This window comes from Anser anser (genome assembly GCF_964211835.1).
Source record: "Anser anser genome assembly, chromosome: 5".
Classification (NCBI taxonomy): domain Eukaryota; kingdom Metazoa; phylum Chordata; class Aves; order Anseriformes; family Anatidae; genus Anser; species Anser anser.
This window is the reverse complement of record NC_139725.1, coordinates 34,309,127-34,336,680: the sequence shown is the minus strand read 5'-3', so window position 1 is coordinate 34,336,680 and position 27,554 is coordinate 34,309,127. Positions and strand designations below refer to the sequence as shown.

The following is a 27,554-nucleotide window of genomic DNA, read 5'->3' as shown; positions in this document are numbered from 1 at the left end:
TTTTCTTTACCTTTGTGTTTCTCACTGCCCTTACCTTTTCTGCTCCTAGGACTGCAGCTCTTCCAGCTGCCACCATCCTCACCACAGATGATGTCAAAAACCTTGCAAATGTGATTTTCCATTCACCCAAAAGCCTTCCAAAAAATCGCTTGGGAGATTTTGCACGCACTCCCTTTGGTTATTTACCCCCATGGATCCAGCCCCAAAATGCTACTTACCAAATTAAATAATTGGAATGACAGCATAGAGAGGGTTAATGACATTTATAAAAACAAAAAGAGTAATATTTACAGACCATTGCCTAAGCAAGAGACTCTCCAAAAGACAGAAGTCACAATTTCTGTAGTCGAAATGTACAAAGTGCATGTCTTTCCCCTTCCTTCTATCTGCAGCAGAAGATGGTGGGAAGGTCTCCTTTCCCTCATACCTTACTGCCCTCAGCGGGAATAAGATCTGGGTCAGACTGGAGACAAAACCTGCTGATTACTGGGTTATCCCAGGGAGACCCTGGTGGACAGTAGCTTAGAAGAAAGGAAGGCCTGGAAAAGTGACTCATTTACTTGGACAGTCTGCCCAAAGGATTCCCCTGGGAAAGGGGAATCTAGGATCAATGCCTCTGGGAGGTTAGTTGGAGGGAAAAGTTATTCAGCTATTCTATTAACTAAATTTTGGACACAATTCCACTTCTCCCGCCACTCCAGGTTTCCCAGATACAGTTGAGTCAGTTTCTACTTGCAGCCCCGTTGCTCAGGGTTCAAACATGGGCTCCAAAAGTGAATCTTTTTATCCCAGTCAGAGAGGGACACGATGACCATGCTCCCCAAGCTGCTAGTTGGATAAGCTCACATCTAGCCCCACACTGTCGGTGCCAGGGTGGGGATGAAAGGTTTTGGACAGCAAATGAGAACAGTGCCGACAGCAGACCATTGCACAGGATTAGCTACTTGATAAAAACCCTCTTGGAAACTGCCGAAACAGAAGCTCTTCTGCAGTACTGCCATCCATTGCCCTCGTAGGTGTAAAGGCAAACAGAGGTGCTCTGCCAGTACTGTGCTGAAATGACATCCTGTAGCAGGACCAGGCCAAGAAGCATATGGTTTAGAAGCAGGAAAGATACGTGTTTGTCCTGCTAGACTACAATGCACCAGCCTGAACGTGAATGGGAACTACGAGCAGCGTGCAGGGTATGAGATACAGGGACTACACTGCGCAGAAAACTCAAAACCACAGATGTCAATACAGGAAAGAGCAAACATCCACACAGAAGGGACAATGAACTGAGCCCAAGGAAGACTCGTTTCAAGGAGCTGATGTGTGATACATCCTCTATCAGTATGATGCACTCCACAGGCTACGCACTAGACACTGGTCACTCCACTTGAGAGTACTCTCACTCAGGGAAGGAAATGCTGTAAAGCCCTGAGCCCAGGACTGTTCCCCTACAGGGTACAGCTCACTCACTATGTGGATCAGCAAGCTTTTGGGAGACTGCTTTAATCATATCAAAGCAGAGCCTTATTCTCCAAAGAATTCCTACTTCTCTCAGAGTCATCTCCCTGAAACGGCAAGCTGCTCTGAAGCTGCCAGTTGCAGGCAACAGCACTACGGCTCACCTTGCACTAGTAAGATTCCTCTTCAGGGAAAGTTCTAAGTGCCTTTTAAAGGTACAGACAGTTTGTATCTCTTTGTTCTTCTACTACAGTTATCCTTCCTTTCTTTTTCATCCCCACACATGTACCACCTTGATTTACTTGGAAAGTGTTTACATCCCCACCAGTCTAACCTAGAGAAACAGAGATTTTCCTGTTTTCTTGTAGGATGGGTACTCAACCTTTGATATTCCAGCAGCTTTCTTCTCCTTCGCAACTACTGAATTTATCTTAGCATGTCTTGCTGCCTAGTACTAGCGATGAGAAAAGACATTCACTATTTTTGAGATGTGCAGACGCTGCTCCCTCTATCAATGCAGCAAGTCACATGTGCTGATCCATTATCAGAAACAACAGATACACTTGGGAGTGAACACGTTGAAAGAAAGCTTTTGCCCTCTTCAATGAGGGGAGATTTTGGGCATGGCTGAGAAGAGACATATTTAGCTCTTTGGAGAGCAGAAAGCCAAATATTCCCAAGTACAAGTAACACAGTGCCCTTTTGTGGCAGCTATTGGAATTACACATTTTTATGAGACGCCCCAGATTTTCTGTTGCAGATCACAAGTTGCAGTCCTTCTGTGGTGGCAGCAGCCTGTACTCTTCGGGTCACCTCCAACACTCTCACTCTTCACTTGCAAGCTGCATATTGCTGGCTGCAGGAGAAAGCAGAAGAGAAAGTTTGCCTTGAGCTCCCCCACATACTGAAAAGTTGGCAAAACATGCGATCAGCTCCTTCCCTCCTGGGATACGGGACATCTCAGGCAGAAGATTGGGCCTGCTTGCTCCCCTCTTCCAGCCTGTGCCCTCACCACATGGGCAAACCTGGCTGCAAACTCACCCTGGAAGGGGAAGAAATCCCACTAGAGCAAACCCAAACATAACTGTGGTCTGTGCTTGTTCTAGTCATAGGGTACTGCTCTCTGCTGGACTACCGAGTTAACAGCTTGTCAAGCAAAAGCAAAAACAACTAGAAGGCAGGCCACTGCCAAATTACAGGGCTAGGCAATTAAGAGTTAGGAGCCACCTTTCTCCCTAGGCAAGTCCATTTTGTTCATGAAACTGTAGGGAACAAATAAAATTGAGCCTTGCTTGCTGTCAGAACAACACAGTTTAGGCCAGACCATGCCAGGGACTACTTACAATCATAAACTCTTGCCAGGGATCTCTGAAGCAGGGAGGCCTGTCACTTTGGCTCGTTTGTACAGTTCTTCAGTGCACAGCTCTTCTGCTCCCTCGTGTTTGCGCTTTGGCGAAGCCTGGTCAGATTGCGGCAGTCTCACTGCTGGAGAGGAAGAAGAGTCACTGCAACATTTCCTCTGGCTTTAGATCTCCTCACACATATACCCTAGCCTAACGTGCCACAGAGCTGGGAGAAAGGAGAATATGCAAGGTACAAGCACAGAAAGATGTTGCCACAGCTGCCTTAGAAGTTTTTGAAATACTTTGTTAAAAGCAGAATAATTAAGTCCACCAGAACAAACAAGAAAGTGTCCTCCTTTGACAGAGGAAAGTTTAATTACACCAGATTAGCCCTACAGTCATCTTCACTCCTCCCTTAAATGGCTGCATATGATCCCATACAAGCAATAAGAGATTCACTATTCTTCAGCCCTTTTAGGCATGAAGGCTCACTGGGGACTTCTGAAGAAAGCCTGAAGGAAGATGAATATGATCTATGTTTTCCTAGCTACATCCTCCTCTTAGTAAGAAAAGAATCTCTCTCTCCTGCCCATGAAGGTACATCTGAAGCACCCAAGTCCTTCCAACTCACCTGTACTGGTGCTGCTGCCCTGCCCTGAAGCTGAGTCTGCAACTGGGCCACTGAGATCTTCCACACATGAAGGGACTGATGCCAATAAGCCTAGAGAAACGCAAGAAGATCATAATAGAAATAAGAAATATTTGGGCTGGGATTAGCCTTTCACATGGGAACACCTTAGCGATCACCAACCAGCACAACTAAATTTCCAATTGAGGATGGACTCCAAGCTCTGCTCACCCAGGGCTGCCCACAGACACTGATCTAGCAGCATATTTATTTAGGATGCTCTGCCTACTATGTCCCCCAAGGTGAAGAAGATACTATTGGTAGCACATGGATGGTGCCCTGCCATCACCAGCTCTCAAACTAATTAAACCCCACTCTTACTTGTCCAAGAGCAAAATTACCTGTCCCTGGAAACAGCAGTTTTGGCAGGAAGTGTTTCTTGCAAGGAGTGGTGAGAGAGACAATTACTATGTATTTTAAATCATGTCCCTAATTCCAAGCATTTTATGTCATATTAAAGACAGAATCTTTTGCTTTTTTTGTTACTTACAGAGCCCCCTGTAGCGTGATAGCTGCTGGTAGATCTGCTTCATGCGTTCGATGTTCAGCCGGCTGGTCTCAGCATGGTTCACCATGGGTTTGGGGTAGTCCACCCCAATGATGCACTTGGCTGCCTTCTGCACAGACTCTGGGGCATTCCACGGTTCGTAGATGTATCGTGAGGGGAAGCCCTTCAGTTTGGGCAGATATCTCCTGCAACAAGTTAAAAGATGCACACAAACCACTTAAAGTGCAGCAAGATAGCATTCAAGGTGCACAGGAAGTACCACCATATCAGCTACTGAATGACTTAGGCTGACAGATCAAGCAAGGAAGAAGTTCCAGACACTCTACTTACTTAACATAGTCACCACTGGGGTCTGTGCGACGTCCAAAGCCCACGGGGCAGTAACAGTGGAAGAACTGCTGGAAGAATGCGCTGCATGAAAGCCACATCCAGCTGCCTGCATTTACACTGAAATCTGCATCCAGCAACAGTTCATCAAATACCTGCAGCAATTGAAGGAAAATGCAGTGAGAGCTTCCCCAGCTAGGACTTCGTGCTAGGAGAAACCAAAATGCCAGTTCAAAGGGCAAGCACTGAACAGCTCTCAGAAACCAAAGCAGCAGCAAAGAGGCAATCCGCTGGCTGAAGCCCTGTGGCTGGTCAATATATCACACTTCCTGACACCTTCACATAGGGAGGCACTGTCTGCTCACACTGATAAAATGCTGGATAATCTCTCATGCAGCTACAAACTAAATCACTACCTAGCGTTACAGCAAGTCTTGGGTATTGATTCTAACCGGGGAGGCGTAACAAGTGCAAAGCACCAACTGTGAGAAGCAGGCAGACGCTGCACAGAAGAGCAAGCACCAAAGCAGGAAGAAAGAACCCCTCTGAATGTCCCAGAGCTCACTGCCACTCTACGAGGCAGGCAGGTTTCAGCAGTAACTCGCTCACATCCAAGCACAGATGCAGCGTTTTTAGCACCTGACTCTGACACACTTTCAGCTATGCTCTGCTTTGACAGCCTTCTGACAAGACGCTGCTTCTGCCTCCACTTTTTGCATAGGGCAATATGTACACCCAGTAAGTTCAAGCTGTTTGTCCCTTCAGATGTCCCAAAAAGAGTGTCTTTTACCTCTTTTCTTGAGAGAATCTAGACTCAGATTTCACAGTCACGGAGCGTTCCCTGACTGGCACGGTGATGGATTACACAATGAGGAGAAAGGTCCAGTTACAAAGATACATTGAACTTGCAAAGGAAACAGATGGACTGATAGCATTTTACCAAAATAGCTCCCCCAAACCCAAACCCAAATCCCAGTCCATATTTACCAGTGGGTCCCACTAGCAGTTAGTTGTGGTAACTGGAGACTCTTGATACTGTTTGAGCCCTCGTGGTAGAAGGCAGACTGTTGGCAGGCCAGGAGCCTGCTAGCGAATCTGTCTTCCACACAACTTTTACATGCCAAGCAAAAGCCATACCTGTGTGGCAATCCTTGCAGCAAGTGCCAGGGAGACTTTGCTTTCCTTATGGCCTCCTGTAAGCCTCTGGAAATGCCAGACTCACCCTGACTCCTGACTCCCAGCTGATCCAGAGGTCGCCCCTGGTCAGGAAGCAGGCCACGGCGTGCCTGGCCAAATGGTGGATCCACCCTTCCTGTCTCAGCTGGGTCATGATTGCATCGATCCAAGGGAAACCTGTCTTGCCCTCTGCCCACTTTGCCAAGGCTTCAGGGTTCTTGTCCCAGGGGATTTGAATGCAGATGGGGTTCCCCTCCATGCGATCAAACTTCGGGTTGTTTGTGGCTGCTGTGTAGAAAAATTCCCGCCAGAGAAGCTGTCCGTACAGAGAGAGGGGAGGAGTGCTGTTCCGCTTCACCTGTAGAGGAGGGAACAAAGGTATTCACAAGCAGGGGAGGACTGGCTTCATTATGCTGAGCTGCGAGACACCCATGCATTTATACACAATTCCCAAGTCTGTTAATGACAACTTCCATAAAGGAGCTCAATTCCAGACCATCCTTTATCAGAAACCCCAGGTGGTGAAGTCAGAGCATGCTTTTAGCCCACTCAGTACGCTGGCAAGTGACTCGAACCACCCATAACTAACAGTAAAAAGCCCTACATGGCTCATGACAGGAGTCCAGGCTGAAGAACAGGGTACCATCAGATATAAGGGCTGCTCAACTACACACAGGAAAATCACTTTTCCTTACCCAAGAGACTCTTCTGTACCAGCAACAAAAGCTTTACCCAACAGTCAAACACAAGTGAAGCAATAACAATTTTTGCAGCTGTTCCGGCACACTGTCTTGGAACCAGAATCAAGCTATGCTCAAAACCAGGCTGCTCTCCAGGCGAACCTTTTATCTTACCTTCTTATACAGCTCCCAGAGACGATAGTAAAATAAGCGGCAGGACAAACAGCCAAAACGCAGGTAGGGACTGAGTCCTGTAGGGCTGGCCAGCAATGAATTGGCGTTCATCCTTGGTCTTTCGTAATTTGCAACCCATGCCTAAATATATTCAGGAGAAATTAGCCCCAAAAGAAAATAAATCCCAAACTGTCAGACACTGCTAAGGGCAGGCCTCTGTGCAGGTGGCAAGGTCACTGAGGTGTGGCAGCACCACTTCTTCTATTCATTTCCAGCCACCACTGGGAGAGATCTCAAGTGGACAACTCCAGCCCCCACACCCCGTGTTTCTGCAGCTGGGTCAACTTTCATTACTTTGAAATTGTTTCCCTCGTGTACTGTAGTGAAGAACACAAGCCCCATAGAATAAATCTCAGTAAGAGAATAAATCTCAGTAAGAGAATAAATCCCAGTGAGATACGAAGAGACTGATGTACAAGGGCAAGGTACTCTTTTATGAGCACATACTGCTAATAGTAACTCAGATAACGACAAAAGGAGATGGTGCATAGCGTGCAGCACAGATGGAACAACTTGCAGGAGAGTTTCCAAGTTTGCATTCCTCTAAAGGAAACAGCAGGAGGAAAAACAATTAAAAGAATCCTATGTGCTTCTAACAGCAGTATAGTTAATATACAGCTCTTCTTCAGGTCTGAAGAAGCCCAGGAAATCCCTGCTCCACAAACAACCTAAGATGACAGGCGTACTCCAAAAATACCAAATGTCCCTGCCACAGGCCAATGTAGTGACCATTGCTAAAAGAGAAAAGAGAGCAATGGCCAGTGCTCAACATTTTTTGTTTGGACCCACAGCCTGCAGGAATGACCACTTAAATAGCAGGGCGTTACCTTTCTTTCCAAATGTTTATCCAGTCGTGCCAAAGCTTCTGTCTCCCCTCCTTGCCAAACTGCAGGGGCAAGACCATCTGTGGGGAAGCCTGAAGGAAAGATCTTTGTAAGATTAGAAGCCAAGTCTACACAAACGATACAGATGTGAATAAATGTAAGCAATGACAAAACAAGTTAAATACTGCAGTTGCTTAACGGGGCTTATTTACTGCTCTAGTTCTTCTACAGCAGGCCAGCCATTTGGAACATGAGGAAAACCTGTTCGTGACACTGAGACTACCAGGTTCTCTCCCTGCAACGCTTCAGGCAGCTTTCTGGGGACCTTCCCCAGTGGCCACATACCAATTATCCCGTGTGTTAGCACTACCCACAGGGCTCTCTGTTCCTTGGGCCAGAGCAGCTGGCAAAGGAACGCATGCTTCACAGGTTTGCCTCATGAAATACCTTGCCATGACCACCAGCTGCTCACTAGAGAGCCTGTTGCTCCTCGAAAGACTCATTTTCTGTGGAAAGCTGGTGCGTTAGTGCTGAAGAACCAGCACAAAAGTGGAAGCAATAATGCAGTTTCCTCGCAGTGCTCCAGGCTGACAAAGGAGCTTCCCCTGGCAGCAAGCGGACCAATGTAAGGTTACAGAAGGTCTCACATTAGGCCAGACAACAAAGGAAGCAGATCTATCCAGGACCGCAGCCCTTAAGATAGTCTTGTTTGAGAAGTCCCCCTTTTCCATAACTCTTAAGGTACAAGGTGATACTCCTAAGAAGCCAGCATGGAGTACACTGTGTATGACAGTATTCTGCATTAACCTTTCCTTCCCTTGCATTTAAATTCACTTCCTTGACGTAGGCCTCACATTTCTCATGCCTCAGTTCTCTATTTATCCTCCTCCTCCAAGAAAAATAAGGGTATGTAAGAAAGAGGAGGCAAACACCAAGTTTCCAAGGACCAAAAAGCATAGCAGGATAAGCGAAAGAAGTTTCGGTAATATCTTTTGTTTTGCTAAGCTCTCAGGTTGGTGGTGCTTGGCAACAAGTGAATGACATGATGTGTGCCTGGTACACAGGTTACCTCTTCAGGTCTGTTACACAACCTGTCTAGGACAGCAGTAGGAAAAAAGCAGCTGGCAAGGACATGAGACACTGATACAGTGGTTATATGCCCAGAATAGCAGAGAATGTAAGGACAGATGCAGAACCTTTCAGAGCAACGCTAAAGGGATGTTGTGCATCAATGGCAGTGCAAGAGGGAGCAGTCTGCTTTCACAGGGCCCAGCACTGGCTAAAAATATTACTTTGCTTCTATGGCTAGAAGCAGCCCAGGTCAGAAGACAACACCAGACCTGTCCTGGGCAGGTGACAGACACCAGAAACAGTTTCAGTAGGCCCATTTTGGGTGGCAGTTGACCCTTGACTTCACTCTCAACACATACCCAGCTCTTCCAGGGATGGGACCCCATACACATCATCGTGGTTCTCCTGGATGTCCACTTTACACGTCTCCATCTGCTGGCTCGTTACGCTGCTCACTGGCTTCTTTGGGAGCTCCATACGGCTAATGATGGCCTGGAAGCGCTTGTAGGTGAGAGGTGGCTTGTTGCCATTCAGCTCAATTATTCTGGAAACAAAATAAGCAAGATGGCATGACAGCCTCGCTACCACAGGAGGGACGAGGAAATGATAGCAAAACCGTATCCTGTTATCTCTGCTCAGGACAGCCTTTCTGTTTAGACAGAGAAATCCTTACAGACTCAGCTTCCACTTGGTGCATGCCTCAAAGGGATATTTAAAAGCAAGAACACAAAAAAAAATCAACACAGAAATCCATCTCCACGGGGAAAAAAAAAATAAAACACAGAACAGCTCCAGCTGAATCAGGCTTAGCATCACATCTTTCTCCCATAGCTCTTCATCAAACCCCTGTATGAAATCTCAGTCTGAATACTCTCTCCCCAAGCTGACAAATCCCAGACCTGCATCTATTTCCTAGCCCGATTCTGACCTTACTTCCCCCCTGTCCGACACAACAAGTCCCAGACTGTTAGCGAACCCTCCTCCACCTCTCCCAGACGAGACAAATCCTATTTTGCGTCATTCCTCTCGATCCTGGCGATTACAGAAATCACCATCCTCCCTCACGCCATAAGGTCATGAGCAGACCTGTTTCATGCTATTTATTCCCGTGTCAGACCACACTATGGAAAGGGCAGCCACAGTTTCCCCATTTCTCTACTTCTTTAAGCACCCAGGGCCTGCTACGGCTGCGTGGACTCAATTTTTCTTGGGACAGAGAGCATGGAGGCCTTTGGGAGCGCTCCTGGGCAAGAGAGAGGAAGGAGTTAACAGCAAAGCAGGCGGCAGGGGAAAGCCAGTATTACGTAAAGCGGAGGCAGCCAGCCCCACAGCTCACACAGAGCCGCAGCAGCGCTGCCTTCCCCACCCAGCACGGTCAACAGCTTATGCAAGGGGCTGGGCTTAGAGCCCGGAGCTTCAGCGGACGCCATGTGCCTTCCCTGCCCTTCCCGGCGGCCGCACGTGTGGCGAGGAGGAGCGACACGCCGGCCTTCCCCGGCCCTGAGCCCGTCCTCACGTGTGCTCCGCTTCCCCGCGCTGCCACGATGCTGGCATCCGCTTCCCGCCACCTCCACCCAGCAGAGGCTCAGGGCTCCGGCTCCAGGCAGAAGGGAGCTGTGGAAAGAGGCAGCAAGGTGGCAAAGATGGAGGAGATTTCATAGCCTCCTGCAGTTTCTGCTCATTTTAATGTGTACACCTTCGGAGAAAAAGACATCAGCCAGCAAGAGAGGGTAGGGAGGGCAATCGGGATGTGCACTGAGAGCAAAACACAGTAAAGGTGTAGGGCAACACTAGGAGCAGCGTGGCACAGCACCCTGCCACCCCTACATGCAAAGGTACTGAGGGGAGCCTTACAAGCAGCTTTGCTGCTTGGGAGAGAAACAAGGCTCTTCCAGTTACTGCAAGCACTCCAGAGAGGCTTACTCCGTTCCCCGAGGAGTTCAGCATTTGGAAGTGAAAACGTGACAGAGCTGCACAATGTGTGCCCCGCGGTGCCTGGGATGGGGGCAGGGAAGCTGCTGCTTTAGCACTGCCTCTTTTTCCAGCCCTCTTCCACCGACCTGCCAGTGCCGCAGCTCCGTCTGAGACCCACGCTGCCGTGCTGCATCTGCGATCCACGGCTTCTGCAAGCAGACAGCTATTTGGAGCACATCCCTGCGACTTGCAGGTGGATGCCTCTATCCCTGCCTGACGTCCTCAAGACTCTGGATGTGACAGAAGTTGCCTACTACAGCTTCCAAAGGAGCCAGCTGCTGGATCTGGGACACAGATCATTAAGAGATGGGACTAGGACAAACTGCACATTTTATAGCACCTGACGCTGCCATTATGCAACAAAATTTGCATCTTGCACAATACTGCCATGAAAAGAAATGTCAGATACTGGGTTTTGTACAATATTGGGTATTATACAATGCATACCAAATACTGTAACACAGTTCAACCTGCTACACAAAGCTTTTACAGGAAGCCCCGTAAGCAGGAGTCCTTTCCCTCCTCCTAGTGTCCTTCTAACCGAGGCAGTACAATCTTGCAGAACATTCCCCTGTGAGACTGGGCCACAAATTAAAGAGAGGACTGTCCCCAGGATTTAATGCTCCCATGTCATCCTTCTTCTCCAGTCCAATTCAGACTGCACGTGGCACAAACTGCATCATTTTAGTTCTCCTGGAGCAGACCACAAACCAGCAGAATTGCTGTATTCATCATACAAAACCTGACCCTTCTGGTGTTTGTGAGCACTTATAAAGACGGCTGTGCTACCAGACAAGCAATACGGTGCCCAGCACTATCCGACAGCAGTACCTGGATGCCAGTTACGAGGGTTTTTGACTGTCGCACAGTCATATATTATACCAAGAGCTCAGGCAACCAAAACCTGACCACAGTTCTGGCACTGCTAGGGTTACGCGGGATCCTACAGTCAGCCACCTGTGACAACTCAGTGCCTGCAGACCTCCAACGCACACCCCCCAGAGGTGTCAGCGTCTGACTCACTTCTCCATGACAGTGCCCCAGTGGGATGGCTGCTGGGCGAGGGAAAGCTGCTCTCCTCAAAAACCTGACTCCTCGGCCAGCTTGCCAATGGCAGGGCCCCATCCTGGCAAGGCACTGACCGTGCTCCCACCTGCGAGCCAGCTGCCAGCGCTCGGCAAGCAGGCTGCTCACTGATGCACCCCACTACCAACTCACATATGCTATTTAGTGAGCCCCGTCAGCTTATGCAATTGCTCCAGTCTAAATCCTTGTGCTAGTGAGCCTGGGCAATAAATGCATAGATGAAATGAGCAGTATTTTTCCTGATTCAAAGAGAAATACCTTGCAGAACCAGCAAGGTATGCAAGCTTCCCCAGTGCTTGGTTCCTCTAAGTTAGTCAGCACTCCTATTAAAAGGCATTTAACTACTGTTTCAGCCCGACACAAGAGTGTCTGAGGTGAAGCTGCTCCTGATGCGTGTTACAAACAAACAAACAAGCTCACAATGCTCCTTTCTGGCATAAACCGCTCCCCCCGGCGTGACCCCGGCCGGCTCGGGATTACAGACACGGCAGTGCTGACCGTCAGCAAGCAGGCTACAGAGGATTTAGATCCTTAGGAGAAGAAAACAAGCAGATCCAGCGAAGGGACAAAAGAGCCCATCGTCTGGAAGTTGTCAGACAGAATAATTGTCAAGTAAAGGCTGCGAGCAGGCTAAGCTGATACCTAAGAGATTATCTTTTCTGACTTGTACAGTCCGAACGTTGCCAATCTTGACTGGGAATCCCCAGGTTTGTTAGGGCTATTTTCCAGTATCGGTGTTCGTTTTCTATGGCCCTCTCCTTGTTTTGGGGGAGAGGAGAGGAAAGAAGCCCTGATAATCACACAGCTATGCTGGTAGTGCCGAGGACATCGTAACCTTCCTGCTAGGTAAAACTGGTCAAATTCACAAGTTAGGAGAACAGGTTTATTGTAGGTGTTAGAAAGGAGCTGCTGGTGGTGTCACCCAGAGGATACTGCAGGGGAGAAGGGAAGGACTGCTGGAATCATTTATGTCGAAGTGAAGGACTAGTCTATATTGTTTAAAAACAGGCCTGGCTATTTTGTAAAGAAACTTGATTAAAGAAAGATGAGAAGCAGGACACCACCCCCAGGTTATGAATTATGCAGGAAGAAAGAGTAAGCTGAGCAAGGGACAACTCACACCATGAGTTAAAAGACTGGATAAGATGACTGGAGGGCAAGGTCCTCTGTCTGAGAGAGACTTCCAGAGAAATATAATATTAGAGCTGCATTACCACCTGCTGAGAAATCCCAGAGATGCCAAGAAGCAGGAAACGTCAGAGTAACTGGAGACTTCAACTGCCTCCACACAGGCTGGGTAGCTGTCACAACCCACGGCCTGGTATGAACATAAATGCCATAAATGACTGCTCCATGGAACGACTCATCAGCAACTCTTAAGACAGAAAGGCAATTCATGATTTGTCTTAGGCAGCAGGTAAGGTATAGCTGAAAGTGTTATTTATCATGTCTACTCTAACCATGACTTTGGCATGCATCAATTTAGCATCCTTCCGGGATCAACAAAACAATAATGGCTTCTATTTTGAGAAGAGAACAGAATAAAAATAGGAAGCACGCTGAGCAAAAAGAAGCTGAGAGGTAAAATGCTGACAGACAACACAGAGATTATCTGAAGATGACATGTCAGGGGAAAAAAAATTCAATAAAGGCACATAAACCATTAAAAAAGATTTCAGAGAGATCACTAGTCAAAATAATAAAAGAATAGCATCATCAAAGATAATAGAAGGCAAAATCCTTCGGGAAACCGAAGACTAGAAAAAAATGGTAGGTTAAACAAAAGCCACAAAAGCAGTCCCCCGTACAGCTCCCGACCCAAAAGAAATCTTGAGAAAAATTAAAAAGAAAAGCATAAACAGAAAAAAAAAATCCCTTTACAGACACTCCAGGATATCTGTAGGGCAAAGCAGCAAACAAGGCGTTAAAGAAAAACTGCATTTATTTTTTGCACATGTATTCAGTATGGAGATATTCTGGGAGGTTTCCACACTGTATCTCTCTAAGGAAATGCATCAGGAGATGTTACAGGCTGAGAGGTCAGCAGGAAATAGCACAAAACAAAGCTATGCTTGAATAGCAACAGTTGCCAGGACCAGCCAGAACTCACAAAAGGGTTCTAAAGGACATTGAGAAATAGCTGCTGCATGTACCACTTGCCTTAAAACTGTCCAAACACTATGAAGAAAAAAGGCAAGCACGATTCCAGATTTAAAAAGCATTTCAGGGCATCAGAGGGACTACAGAATAGGAAATCTGATATGGGTATTAGGCAAAGTGGTAGAAAATACTAATAGAATCAGTGAACGCATGTGTATATGCAATACACTGGAGGGCTAATTTGGCTTTGGTAATGGGAAGTTGTGCCTCAAAATCTATTAGCCACATTTGAGCACAGGGGCAAAGGAGATTTGGTTGATTTATTCTACGTGAATTTTCAGAAGCCATCTGACAAGATCCCTAACTGCATTTTTTTTAAAGAAACCAAGGATAAATTTAGATACATGACAAAGTCCCTGCAGACAGAAGATTCTAGTTGAGATGCATGATAAAGTAAGAATCCATCTTTTGCAACAGAAGGAGTAATCCTACACAGAGCTGAGCTAAGGCTTCTGCTGCTCAACATCATTCATAAATTATCTGGGAAAGGACAAAAAAAGAGCATGATGCCAAAGTTTACTGATGCAATAAGTTACCTGGGACAGCTGAAAATGAAAGGCACCTAAACATTTCCCTATTCACCACATGTATCTTCTAATGCAAAAAGTAGACAGCAGTGTCTGTCTGCTCATGAGACAGGTGAAAAACTCCCCTCACCCCAAAGGCAAACATTTCCACACAGTATGTCCTAAACTGCAATGCTCCTTCCCACAGGAAATTACGTATGCTAAAGATTTGTAGGATGAAATCTACCTTCAGCATTACTGGTACAAGAAAAAGAATCCAAAGGAAAAAAAAAAGAAAGCAACCTATACGAATGGTACTGAAACATGATTGAAGTCAAGCATACCTTAGAGTCTCTGCTGAAAGACTGTCTCCACTGTTTAAGATGATCATCTATACATATAAATAAATATATAAACCTCAACATAAAGGCAAGTCTTCCCCATAGCAAATACACAATAAAGACAAGGCATTCAGATTTTAGAATAAAGTTAGTTTGCCCCAATCTACCTTGTTCTACTTCTTCCAGCTGTCCTGGCACATCCATCAGTTAAAAGCCCTGCCTTCATAACCTGTTTGAGACAACAGCTCAAACACCTTTATTACAGTGAAGCAAAATAAAAAAAACAGTCCACGCAGTGAGGACATGCTCAAGGAAATCAATCAATAAGGACGCAGCTGAGCAACTTAAATGACTGTGAAGTACAGAGATTAGTTAGCTTGAGGCAACACCTTTCCATGCATTCACGTCACTGCACTTTGATGTACTCTAATAAAAAGTGTGAGTGCAGAGTAATCCTTTTGACACCTTCTAGGCTCACCCAGGATGACAGCGATCAACGTATAGAGATCAACGTAAATGAGGAGACTGAAGTCATCCCAGACACGACAATCCCATCCGAGCCCAAGAAGCACCTCTGCCCTTGCTCTGCCCATACCTGTCCAGGTCATACAGTGTGTGGGAGTTCTCGATCACCACCTCCACGCCAGCCTCCTTGGCCAGTTTGACAATAGCTGCATCTCTCTCCTTACCAAATGGCTCTGAGTCGTATTCAAAGGTGAGACGAGTGACTCCCCATTCCTGCAAGAAACACAATACATAGAGGTGTCAAAGAGAAGACTTTTCTAACCAGTACAATTACTAAATTGTAGAAATTGTAATTGCCACTGTCAAGTCCTGGGAACTTAGAGAGGGTTCCTGTGAAGAACAACAGTCTGGAGTCAGGATAACTAAAGAACCAGTAATTTTTATCAGCTCTAGCAAGCACTGCACTTGCTACTTGCAAATTCCTAAAAGCCAAATTTATAACACACAAGGAGGTTTCAGTTCTCCTCCGTTAACATTCTCAGGTTACATCTTGGTTCCTCAGCCTTATAACACCTTGTATAGTTGCATTTGCTGTCTGAAAGAAGCCCTGCCATCCCATTCCAGCATTTGCAGACAAAGAATTTCAGAGAACTCTTTTAATACAATCTCTGCTCAAAAAATCATATTTTTATGTGGAGACTATGAACTTTTAATAACAATACACACGATTTTTTTCCAATATCTCTTTACAACCATCACATAGTAGAAGGCCGATGCCCTAGCCAAAGGCAACAAATGTGGTAGAGGGAATCACAGGACAAAGGATGCCAACTGAGTAGACCTTTCTGCTCAGAACAGTAGACTACGATACTATGATTCAGATTTAAATGATCAACTCTCCAGAGGGAGGACTTTAGTTCATCCTAGCAGAGCCATGAACCCATTCTGTGTCTTCACACCTGTAAGAGATCCCTCACAGACTACAGAGAATAGGCCTTATGAAATAGCATTCAGCCTCTTCCAGGCTTTTCCAGCACACAGTTTGCTCTCAAAGACTATGGCCTAGTTTTCCTCAGAAACGGAATCCTATGAGAAGAGGTTTAATGGTTTCCACAGTGACCCTCCAGAGGCATCCATCAAACAGAGCAGCAGCCCACAGATTTGTTTAGCAAACACTCCAGTCAAACACAGCCAGAAGTCTGCAGAGACACTTAAAAAACCCCTCACACAACTAAGACATGAACCAGTCTCCAAGTGAGACAGTGTGAGTCACCGCCGTAAGTAGAGGACAGGCTCTTCCGCCTCAGAACCAGAGGCATCAGAAACACAAACAAAGCCAAGAAGCAGATGTTATTAGGTCACTGATGACCATTGAAAAATAAATACCAAAGACAGGGATGGGAATCTAGAAACAGGAAACAACCAGACGAGCATCCCTTCCTTTCTAAACTCTTTCAGACTGAATCCTAAAATTAATATTAGGAAGGACAGAGAACTACAACAGTTATGTACCACAATATACATTTCAGAGAGGTCCCCTATTCTTTTTTCTAAACACGAACATGCCAGAATGCATTACTCAGAGCAGGGGTTAAACAGACACGTTCCAGGCCCTACAATGCTCCCCACATAGAAACGTGATTTAACAGCTTCATTTCAAACTTTTCTTTTATAGGAAAGACCATATCAGCTAGCAGGCTTGAAAAAGATAGTGCTAGTCTTTAAGAAACATGTATTACTACTTTGAAAGAAAGGAATGAAAAAAATACAGTTAAAGTTCACAGAGATTTTAGGTAAGAGTATAAAACTTCAAATGCAGATATTTTCTGCTGTTTTGAGACGCCCAGCATTGTATGTGCTACACAGGAAGCAGAGCACAACCAGGAAACTGCAAACTATATTGCAATAAATTGCTGCATAACGACATACAAAACACAAAATAAAAGCCATGACTGACTTCTTTTAATATCTGGCCTACAGCAAAGTAAAACCTGAAGCAAAGTAGGAAACAAACATGCACAAAAGGGATCGTGAGCAAACTTCCGTGAACAAACTACACGCTTTTCTTTCGTAGAAGAGGTAGGTTTACAGATGTTTGTTCAGAGGACAGGAGACCACAAAACCTACACTACAAAGGTTAACGCAGAGCTAATGAGTACACTTCATCCGTCTGCCTCACTGGACCCCTGCACACAGTGCCTTTGCAGCAACTGTTACCGCTGAACATACTTCAGCTACTGGCAGCAAGAGCAGAAATTACATTGGACCTAAGTGTTGCATTACTACATGTGATAACTCTCCAGAACAGCTGAGAGCAAAGCATGAGCTGCTGCTGTTCTCTTGTCCAGCCTTTGCTGTTCAGTGCAGCAGCTCTGGAGAGACCTGACTTCTCATGAAAGCCAAACATTTACCCTTTAGTAGTGTAAAAAACAACATTCTTTTCAGCTCTCTTACAGCACATGTAAGATATTCGTTAACCCGCCTACCCAGTCAAAAAAGACTGTACCGAAACCAAGGTCTGGCTGATTCCACAACCATCTCTCCAAACCCCAGATTCTGCCAACTACTTTTTGTTCCTTGATCAAAGTGGTTACATTTCTCCCACACAGCTTCAACTATCCTGTGAATACCTGGTCCTTGAACTAAAATAAGGAGGGCATGGACTACTAATAGCCAGAACTTATTTGCAGATCAAAAGATAAAAATAACTCAGATTCTGAAAAGGCTAAAAGCAGAGCGTAAATTGTGCCATGTGTTAATCTGCAGAAGCCAAAATAAATATCAGTGCACTTTGTGACCTGCATAGTCTGATTCTCCTCCCCAGTACCACCCTCCTCCCAAAAATACACATCAGGACCGTGTACAGCAGGAGGGTATTGACTCAAGTTTACCTCTCTTTCTCAGCATCTGGGCTACAGCAGGCTTTGGGGACACCGGTTCCTTCAACCATAAGTAAGGTACAGTCCACATGACAAATACAACTCATAGGATGATTGGAAACCAAGCTTTTTTCCTTTAGCTTTGTCATCCTAGCAAAGACACTCTCAGAAAGCTTCAAAGACAATGATAAATACAACCTTAGGGTAGGACAGAGAATAATGAATCACATACTTTTATTGCTTGAGGAACCCTTACATTCAAGGAGATACTCTTGCCAGCCCTGCCTGTCTCATGATCTGCAGCTTTGACATATCACTTTAGAAACACATCCCACCAATCCATCATCCACCATTGAGGTCACTGCATATTCCTCTGTCCTAAATGGTACATCAACAAGGAGCTCGGACCCAAGCTGTGTACTGCTGCTGAGCTGACTAACTGCAGCCTTGAATAGAAACAGGAAAAAAAAAAAAAAAGGTCAGCTACTGTACAGGCTTCTGAGTTTTTGAAATTATAACACAAAGCCTTATTTGCATTTCACCTGTAGATCAGTATCATTTTGTATTTGTCTCTAAAGGTGTATGGATATGGCACTCTTCCTGAGTAAAAGCAGCAGGAAGACAATGTGCAGAAAGGAAGAGGCTCTCAACCCAGAAGAGTGGGTGGATTACAGTACAACCTTGTGAGGCTTGAGCTGCAGAAACAAAGGCAAAAGCCACTATCTGCAAAGAGAAGCTCAAGCACCCTGGTAGTGGGTTACGCAGTCGACAGTACTGAAGTTAAAGAGAAGCCAGGGTATTGCCAACAATGAGAAGATAGTGAGCAAAACCAAGGATAGCAGTGGGACATCAGTTTTTCCTCACTGCACTTCAGAAAATTAGTGTATCCTCTTACTTTAAAGAGTCTTGGGAAGACATCTGTTGGCTGTCCTCGCACCACAAACAAGCGAGAATTGAGTTTCCTTAAGCTGTTGTCCAGATCTTCCAGGGACTGGAGCAGAAATCTGCAGAGAAGAAACGAGAGCAGTTACTGTCAGTCAGACTGGTTACAGCCAAAAGACAAATGAGGAGGATTTACAAGGAACTCCAGCAAACCTGCATTAGCAATCAAACTGAAAGTTAGGACGAGAAATAGAAAAGAATTATTATTCATTCCCAGTCTACCTACCAATGTTATGAGATTGCCGTACCAGCCAACTCTTGGCCATTCATATGCATGTTCTGCTTGGCCAGATGCAAAAGCTCTCAGTTTTTTCTTTTTTTTTTTCTTCTTGCAACCCCTACTCTTCCCATGTTCTCTCTCAGAGCTGTGAGTACCCCCTGACACCTGCTCCTTCCACATTACATCACCTGCATGGAGAAGAGCATAAACCATACAATTCACATTCTTTCATGGGTTCTGTGGCATAAGGGATTTTGCATGAAGTAGAAAGATGTCCATACACTATTTTGAGGAAAGCAATGAATTACCACAAGAACTGTGCAAGTTTTACAGTTCTGGCTCAGAGTAGGGAAGGGCATGGCAGAGAAATGTACACTCACAGCAGGGAGATGTACACTCCTACCTCATCAACAGCAAAAGACTGAGCACCAAGACCTCCCAGGGCAAGAATTATCCATACTTAGAACGGCTGCAAATAGAATAGCAATTTATCTTCCACCACCAAGACACGAAGATGAGAGCATGTCAAGGCATTCAACTACTTCCACCCGTCCCCAAACCATTAAAAGGCATTTAAGTGCTTTCTGCATTACACATTTAAGCTCTTAATGTTGCATTTTACTGGTCCCCCATTTTGCTATGAAACCTCTCCAAGTGTATCACCTTTACTTTCACAGCCATACGTCATAACTTCACTTTGTCTACCTCCGTGAAAGACACCAGCTTTAAAACTTTAATCCCTGTGACAGCACGTGGCGCTGCTGGCAAACTCACAACCATGAGTGAGCCTGCCAACCTCTGCCTCTCCCGCACCGCTACGTGCCCGCTCCGCACTGTGACCTGCAAGACACGAGTGTCTGCATCAGCTCACTTAAGACCCCACATACTTAAGAGGAAAGCAAAGCTACAACTGCCCTGCAAGCTGGGTGCTTCCTCCCCACTCAACTGCACTGCCCATGATGGGAACTGCAAGCTTTGAGACAGAACAAGCTCCCTCTGCACTTCTAGGAGAAAGGCCTTAAGGGTTCAAGGCAAGGAGGGCCAAATAGTAAAGAAGACCAAGAAGCAGGTCTGGGTAACCAGAACAAACTGTTCCCCTGCCCCCAGCCCACCTTCTGGCTGTTAAATAGGAATATCACTTTTCCAAGGTGTTCTGAAAATTAAACACATGCTAGTCCTATATGGCTCCCACATGCTGTGCAATTACATGGTAAGGGATTTTCAGATTGATAAATGTCTAGAGGCTAGGTAAAACACAAACGCTTGCAGAGCACAGACCGCAAAACACAAGTAAATGAAGAAAAAACAGCAAAACAAATCCCGGGCTCCCCTTGGGAAACAACAGAACTCCAGTAAATGTGCGGAGCTTGCTAAGACATTTTTGCCTAGCAGCCAGCGGTGCTAATTTCTGACATTTGCAGTAGGTGCACACCTCCAAGAAAACATGATTTTGTATTTTAAATTCACGTGCTCATATATATTTCTACGGCCAGGACATAAATAAAACCACTGCCTGCTTCCCTCCCTCCATAACGTGGGTGGAAACAAACAAGGATTACATGGATCAGGAATTACTCTTTTGGGGGCCCTGCTTTGGTTCTCCCAAACGAGGGCAGCTGGCAGTAACAGCAGCACGTGAAAGGCATTTCTGCCTGCTGCAAGCGTGGTCTGTGGACAGATCAATTCAGGCTGCTCTGCTATTGAGCTGTGACAGAACCCGTGAATTCCTGCAAATCGAACGCCTGCATTGTGGTGATTTCTGCACATTTATGGTTTTTTAGCCACCCTCCGAGGCGTGTTCTAGAAACGCTCGGAAAGCAGCCGCGCCACCCCGCTCCTCTCGGATGGGGCTAAGTTGGCAGCAGAGGAACCGGGGACACCCACAGCTTCCCCGGGCGGACACGCGCCGCCACGTGATGCTGCAAAGCGCGCTTAGAAGGATTTCGGGCCAGGTGGCTGCCCTGTCCACAACCCCTGACGGCGTGATGTGCTTCACCGGTGCGCGGGGGAGTCTTGCGGAGGTGAATCCCTACCTGGATTGGGTTTCCAGACGTTTGGGCATCCGAGACCTGACACAAGGGCATTATGTAATAATGTCACTGTACGCACGGTCTGGCTTTCTGCGTGGAAATGACTCACCCCATAAGTTTGCTTGTATCTGGGGGGTCAGGCAGCTCCATTCCAGCTGCAGCAACAGCCCCTGGGGGGTGGGATGAGGGGGGCAGCACTCCCACACCCAGCAGCAGCCGCAGGGCAGAGGGGAGGCATCACGCAGCACGGGGGGCTCTGCCTGTCCCTAAATTAGGGGGAAAAAGCCCTTCCCAAGGCGATGCTCGGGACCACCGCCGTACCCCCACCATCCCCTGCCCCCGTAGGAAAGAGGCAGGCTTCCAAAAAACCCCTGCCCCCCCTCCTCGCAACCCCAACCCCTCGCCCCGTTGGGGGGTGTCCCCGGCGCCCCGCACTCACCGCCAGCGGTTGATGCCCACGGCGGAGGAGGCGGCGAACCAGGGGTCGAGGATGTAGATGCAGCGGAGGGAGGCGGCTCCCCGCAGCGCCGCCTGCAGCGCCGGGTTGTCGTGGAGCCGCAGCCCGCGGCGGAACCAGTGCACGGAGCGGGACGGGGCCGCAGCCGGCGCCGCCATCACGGGCGACCGCAGCCTCCGCGCCTCGCCCGCCCCCGGGACCGCCCCGCCGCGGCTCCGCGGCGGGGCGGTCCCGGGGGCGGGCGAGGCGCGGAAACCCCGGCCTCCTGCTCCCCCCAGCGGCCACAGAGAGAGCCCCCCCCCTCAGCCCTGTCACGAGAAGGATTTAATCGAGCAGTTTTGGGTGTTACATGGTTAAAAGTTTATTTATTTTTCCTCAAGCGCTGAAATGGTGGTGGCGGGGACCAGCTAAAATGGCGGGGGGGTTGTGAGGGAATGAGCCCCGAGCAGCTCTGGGGGGGTACAAAGCTGGTGTGGTGTAAGTCTTCTGGAAGGAGCCCAGGTGGTGTCAGCCTGGCCCCTAAATTGAGAGCACGGAGGGTGAGTGTTGTGAACCCCGTGAGATGTTGTGGGAGGAAGAAAGTGCTTCAAAACAGCTTTTCCTCTCCCTTTTGTCACTGAGGGCAGAGGCATGCTTGCTCCTCTTTTTTAAGGCAGACAGGCCATTTGAGAGTGCACACTCCCTCACAGGAAAAGGTGCTGATGTATCACACCTGCTTCTTAACAGTGTTCCCAAACTAAGAACCCAGAGGGCAAGAAACAAGAGACCTCAGCAGGATGAGTTACTGACCCATTGGAACAGGGATCTGGGGCACTGCTGCTTCTTAGGCTTGTACACAACCAGATGGGAAGGAATTTCCAACCCGTCACATTGAACAGGAATAAACCATTATTGCCAATTCTTTTGCAGCAGAACCATTTACTTAAGACTATCCCAAACAGCTTGGCTACCTGCCTCCCCCTCACGGAGGTTCAGGATTTTGTAACTCCACACTCTTAATTCAGTCAGCTGTCATTCTAGATCCCTAAATACACAAAGCTCCCATCCCATTCTTTGACCACTATATGCCCACCCCACAGAGATGGGAATTGCTCAGATTAGGTCAGTGGCAATAGCCATTTTAGAAAAATGTCCACAAAAAACCTGATACTTCTCTAGAACACATGCTCTCACCCTGTCTCTGAGCTGGGGAGATCCAGTGGACAAGACATGATTCAGTTAGCTCTTTGGCTCTGGTTCCTGACACAACTCCCCATACCATTTGCAGGTGAATTTTTCCTGCTCCTTGCTCTTCTCCGCAGGAGGAAAAGAGCTCTGACGGTTAACTCCCAGGTACAGAAACAGGTGCAGGCTGAATCTGCCTACACACCAGTCTCATTTCTTTCACTGCTTTTGAGATTAGGATCCTCTTCCACTTTTCTCATCTCCAGCCCTTTTACCCACGTGTAGGCAAAGGAGCCCCCCAACACCATCAAGTTACTTGTCCACCACAAGAAGCTCTTTGTCTCCTCAAAGTAAATAACAGCCAGCACCGTTTGGGCACAGGCCTTGGCTGTCCCGGACACATTGTGGGTGAGTGGGCTAGTGAACTTAATCTGAAGTCCAGTCACATACCCAATGGCAAAGCCAAACACTCCCCCCAGGGTCATCATGCCCCAGAAAGTGGGGTTTCCCAGCTTGTCAAAGTGGTAGAGGGTGTGGAACTCGCCCAGCATCATCATGAGGGGGAAGAACAGGACACAAGCATTCACGTTGTTGTAGAAGGTCAGGTGCCAGATGCTACCATCCACCACAGGCAGCACCTTCTTGGTGTAGATGGCATTGAGGGAGACGCACAGGCTTGCTAAGATCCCAAAGAATATACCTGTCCATGACAGAGTGCCCTCTGCTCCTTCCTGGTCAATGCCCAGCCAGAAGCCACCTGCAACAAAACAAATCAGGCATAATCTGAACATATGCTGAAGGACTTAAAATATACAATTGGTGATTCATCATCTACCTAATATTGAACAACCACAGCCACAAGCAGAGGCAGGTTAGAAGGCTTCCCCTTTCTATTATACTAACCCGCAAAGTGTCATGACTACTGTCCTGGGAAGATTTATTTTAGGAGTGCAGGTAATTTATTGTGCTATCATTCAGTCTCATTCCCACACTGAGCAGGAAGCAGGAGTTTAGAAATTATTATCACAAAAGGACATGAACTAAAGCTACTGTTTGTGTACAGGTCACTTGCAGAAGGAGATCATATGATTTTTAATTGAAAAGACAGCAAACTGGACATGTAGGTAGCAAGAAATACTCCTCTTACCTTAGAAGTTTAAAGAAAAAAAAACTTAGGGGAAAAGTATCGCAACCCGCCTAGGCTTTGCTGCACTGTTAACAGTAACAGAAATATAAGTCAGAAAAGATGGTAAACACATGGATTAAAATACAGAAGACCTTGATCAAAAGAAGACTACAAAGTAGAAAGACATCCTCACTGTATTAAACTTCTTCAATGGGCAGAACGCTCTTTAACCTGCTCTGAAACAGGAGCTACAGGCTCTTTTGCTCCAGGGCAGAGAGGGAGACTTCTCCCGATCCAGCTCTTCAGCAAAATATAAAAGGAGAGATCAGCTACTGAAGGAATGCTGCAATGCTTCTGCATTAGCTACTTTACATTAGAAGCCACGTGGAAAGCTGCCTGCAAGTCAGCCAACACATGCTATAAGCTGAGCCCAAGTACAAAAGAGCTCAATGCACAGACAAGAAGGACTTTGTGTCTGGCCACATAGAATGCTTGGCTGGTATACACATACAGGTGATGCTCCTACAGCAAAGGGAGATGGAGCCAGGGGACAGAGCCTTAGAGAAACCCAGAAGGCTGGCAAATGCCACAGACTTAGGCAACATCTCTGAACACAAGGCTAGCTAAAGCCAACTGCTTGTATCACTTGGTAGGGGGGAACAGTAGCTGTTCAGCCAGACTGGCTCTCCTGTTTCTCTCTCATATAAAAAACTTCTTGTCTCATCTTACTGAAGTCCATCTGCTTGTCTAAGCACCAACATGAACACATGTCCACCTGGAACTGAAGTCAACATTTCACCATCCTTGGCATCAAAATGACCCCCTAAATGGAAGGCAGCTTTTCATTTTACTGGGCCTTTGGAGCAAAAAGACTTGTAAGCAATTCCCGTTAAGCCAGTCAATGCCCTGCCCTACATCCTTACCACACAACCAGACTTTCTGGTGGTGCTTTATGCTTGATTTGATTAGCTAATCCTGTCTGAATTGGCAAGCTCTGTTGTATGGTCCCAACAATGCTGACAGTGTAAATAAACACTTATTGTTTTCAAAGTTAATAATTAACATTCACTTGAAAATAGGGAAGACACAACTAGTTCTTTAATGGCCTTTGTGGGGAAAAGACGTGGTATCATCTTAAGGCAAATGAAACTTCATTAGAGAATAGACAGTTATTAGTGCTTAAAGAGAGCAACAGTCAAGTGATAGTAATTTCCTTTCCTAATGATACCTATGTGCTCCAGACACAGGAAGCAGACTGCCTAAGGCAGAGCGAGAAAAGAGCCCTACGATTACCCCATCTCATTCAAAAGCAGTCGTGTGTATGAGGATGACTTCCCAAGAGGAAGGATGGTTCTGCTTGGTTTGTTATTTGGGTTCAGCATCCTGTTCTGAGTGTTAAGCAAGAAAAACACTACCAACCATTACCGGCCACTTGAGGTGGTTAATACAGCCCCAGCAACCCACTTACCAGGGCTTTGCCTACCACTAGGGTTAGGAAGGAACATGTGCAAAAAGCAGGTAGGAAGCCCTCTGTGGGAAAGCAGGAACTTTGCATTCCCCTATCCTACAGGAACGACTACAGACTGGAGGTGCACCAGCGGCAACAGCCAGAGAGCAACCATGGACCTAACAGGTGTTAACCCCACGGGCTGTAGCAGTACAACTGCATGCTGCAGCCTGGAGCCAGACACCACAGTCCTGTTAACCTGGGACCTCTACAGTCACTTTCCCAACCTCTGGAGAACCCCCTCCTCGGGCTCTCTGAGGTTTGGGATGGGTGCTGGGTGCAGGCCCCCCATTCCTACTCACCTATGATGACACCGCAGGCCAGGAGGGCGTAGAGAGAGGTGGTCTGCTTGAGGAGCAGGTAGGAGAGCAGCACGTTGAAGACGGTGGTGAGCGAGCGCCCCACATTGTAGAAAGCCACGCCGACGTGCTTGAGGCAGAGGTTGTTGGAGGTGACCATGCCGATGAAGACGACGGAGAGGGGCAGCACGCTGCGGGACACCTTGAGGTCGAGGCGCAGGGCGGGCAGCCCGGCGCAGCGCGGCCCGCAGGCGGCGCCCAGGCTGAGCCCCACGCAGAGGGCGGCCGTCATGGCGCACTGGAAGAAGGTGACGAAGAGCGGGGCGTCGAGGCGCAGCGAGGGGCTGTCCAGCAGGTACTTGTTGAGGAACACCATGGTGATGGAGGTGAACCAGTAGAGGCAGACCACCAGGGCGATGCGCAGCGCCCGCAGCACGAAGGGCGCCCGCCGCTCCCCGCCGCCCTCGGCCGGCAGCAGCGGGTCGGCGGCGCCGCCGCCCAGCGCCATCCGCAGGATCCCGGTCCGCGTCAGCTGCGCCCTGCTCATGGCGGGCACAGGCCGTCAGCCGACGGACCGGCACCGGACCCGGCCCCGCCACCACCGCCTCGCCTCCCGCCTCCTCCCGCCGCCGGCCCCGCTCACCCGCCGCTGCCGCCGCCACCGCCGCCGGCCCCGCGCTTCCCGGAGCGGCGCGGCCCCGCCCGCCGCCCTTTATTCACGCCCCGCGGGCGCCGCTCGCCGCCTCCCCGGGCCGCAGGCCGCGCCGCCATCTCGGGGGAGGGGCCGCGCCGCGCCGCCCCGCCGCCGGCGGGCAGGGCCGGGCCGGGCCGGGCCGGGCCGGGCCGGGGGGCGCCGCGAGGGGGCTCGGGCCGGGGAGCCGCCACCCGCCCGGCACGGGGGTGCTCCCAGGGGCTCGGGGGTCCTCTTGGGCTCCGGTTTGTGCCCACTGGCGCTGGGCACCACTAAAAGAGCCTCGATCCGTTGTGTTCTGCTCAGGGAGTGTTGCACCGTATGAGGGCAGCTACTGTTGTCGTTATTGGGGTTATTCAGTCACGAGTTGTTTACTCTGTCGCTCGTAACATCTGTAGGGCTCTTGGCCTACATGCTCTGATGTGGAAAATAAACACTTCTGATACAGAAAATAAAGACTTCTGATGCCTGATCCCCTCCCCACCTTTTAAGTCACTCCTCTTCCCTTTATAGTTTCCTATATAAATTTCTTCCCTATACAGTTTCTTCTTGCAGCAACTTGCAGGTTTTATTCTATTTCTGTTTCAATTATTTCCCCATTTTATTTGCTGCAGTGACCAGGAGCAAGGCACTTAGCATTGACAGCTATGTTGCCATCCTCACCTGTAGGATTTGGCCTCCCGGTAAAAGTAGCAAGGTGGGGCTGATCGTATCTCCAGAAGCAAATCCGCTGCACGCCCTACTGGGACTGCAGCTTTTGTAAATGCCTGAGGGGCCCGAGGGATGCTCCCTGAAATAAGAATCTGGTCACAGTGCTGGCACCCCAAGGCTGGTTTGGACGTGGGCTGGGATGTCCTCACGGTACTGAAGTACTCGTACAGACGCTTTGGGTACGCTCATATAAGCTCCAGTCATGCTCAGTAAGCACAGGCATGGAGTCATTGTTTCAGACGGCTGGTAAATTTGGGAGGGCAGCCTCCATCCCTACAGAGCTGTGTTGCTTGTGGCAGTGAAGGAGGCTCGCCCTGCCAAAGCTCTGGAAGCTGCAGGATCTGAACGTCACCTGGGCTGCATGTATTTCGGGTGGGTTGGGTGTTTCACATCAATGTGCTCCAACACGGAAAGGAGGTGGGGGTGAATTAAAAACTAAAGGATGGAAGACTTCAGCAGAGGTCACCTGCTCACAGAGCAGCCTCTTCCTGTCATTAAGGAGGTTACTGATAGCCGCGCCTGTGCCGGAAATAATTCCAGCCCTGCTATCTCCTATCAATGTCCTTTATGTGCTAGTTCAAGCAGGTGTGACACAGGTCTTGTGTGTTCAGTGATTTTCTAATGCGGATTGAGCCCACAGCGTGCCATGGGGTATAGGTCTGTGCTCCGCTGTCTAAGCCTTATTTACATAAATAA

General features: G+C 48.0%; 2 protein-coding genes across 3 annotated transcripts; both read right to left on the bottom strand.

Annotated features, from left to right (window-relative positions):
- Positions 1–248: 248 nt before the first annotated feature.
- Positions 249–21,563, bottom strand: CRY2 (cryptochrome circadian regulator 2). Of its 2 annotated transcripts, none has more exons than XM_083837303.1 (12): positions 21,343–21,563; positions 18,607–18,715; positions 14,963–15,105; positions 8,660–8,844; positions 7,233–7,321; positions 6,346–6,486; positions 5,538–5,849; positions 4,319–4,470; positions 3,971–4,173; positions 3,424–3,513; positions 2,793–2,931; positions 249–2,305 (listed from the first exon to the last, which is right to left on the bottom strand). In XM_083837303.1, the coding sequence occupies exons 1-11, from the start codon at positions 21,516–21,518 to the stop codon at positions 2,795–2,797; spliced, it is 1,737 nt and encodes a 578-aa protein (XP_083693429.1). In that variant the 5' UTR covers positions 21,519–21,563; the 3' UTR covers positions 249–2,305; positions 2,793–2,794. The 2 variants fall into 2 exon arrangements, with proteins under 2 accessions (XP_083693429.1, XP_083693428.1); XM_083837302.1 differs by having other exon boundaries at positions 2,793–2,934; positions 21,343–21,562.
- Positions 21,564–21,724: 161 nt separating this feature from the next.
- Positions 21,725–26,247, bottom strand: SLC35C1 (solute carrier family 35 member C1). The gene is made up of 3 exons (XM_083837304.1): positions 26,100–26,247; positions 25,460–25,995; positions 21,725–23,281 (listed from the first exon to the last, which is right to left on the bottom strand). The coding sequence occupies exons 1-3, from the start codon at positions 26,225–26,227 to the stop codon at positions 22,722–22,724; spliced, it is 1,224 nt and encodes a 407-aa protein (XP_083693430.1). The 5' UTR covers positions 26,228–26,247; the 3' UTR covers positions 21,725–22,721.
- Between the last annotated feature and the right edge of the window lie 1,307 nt (positions 26,248–27,554).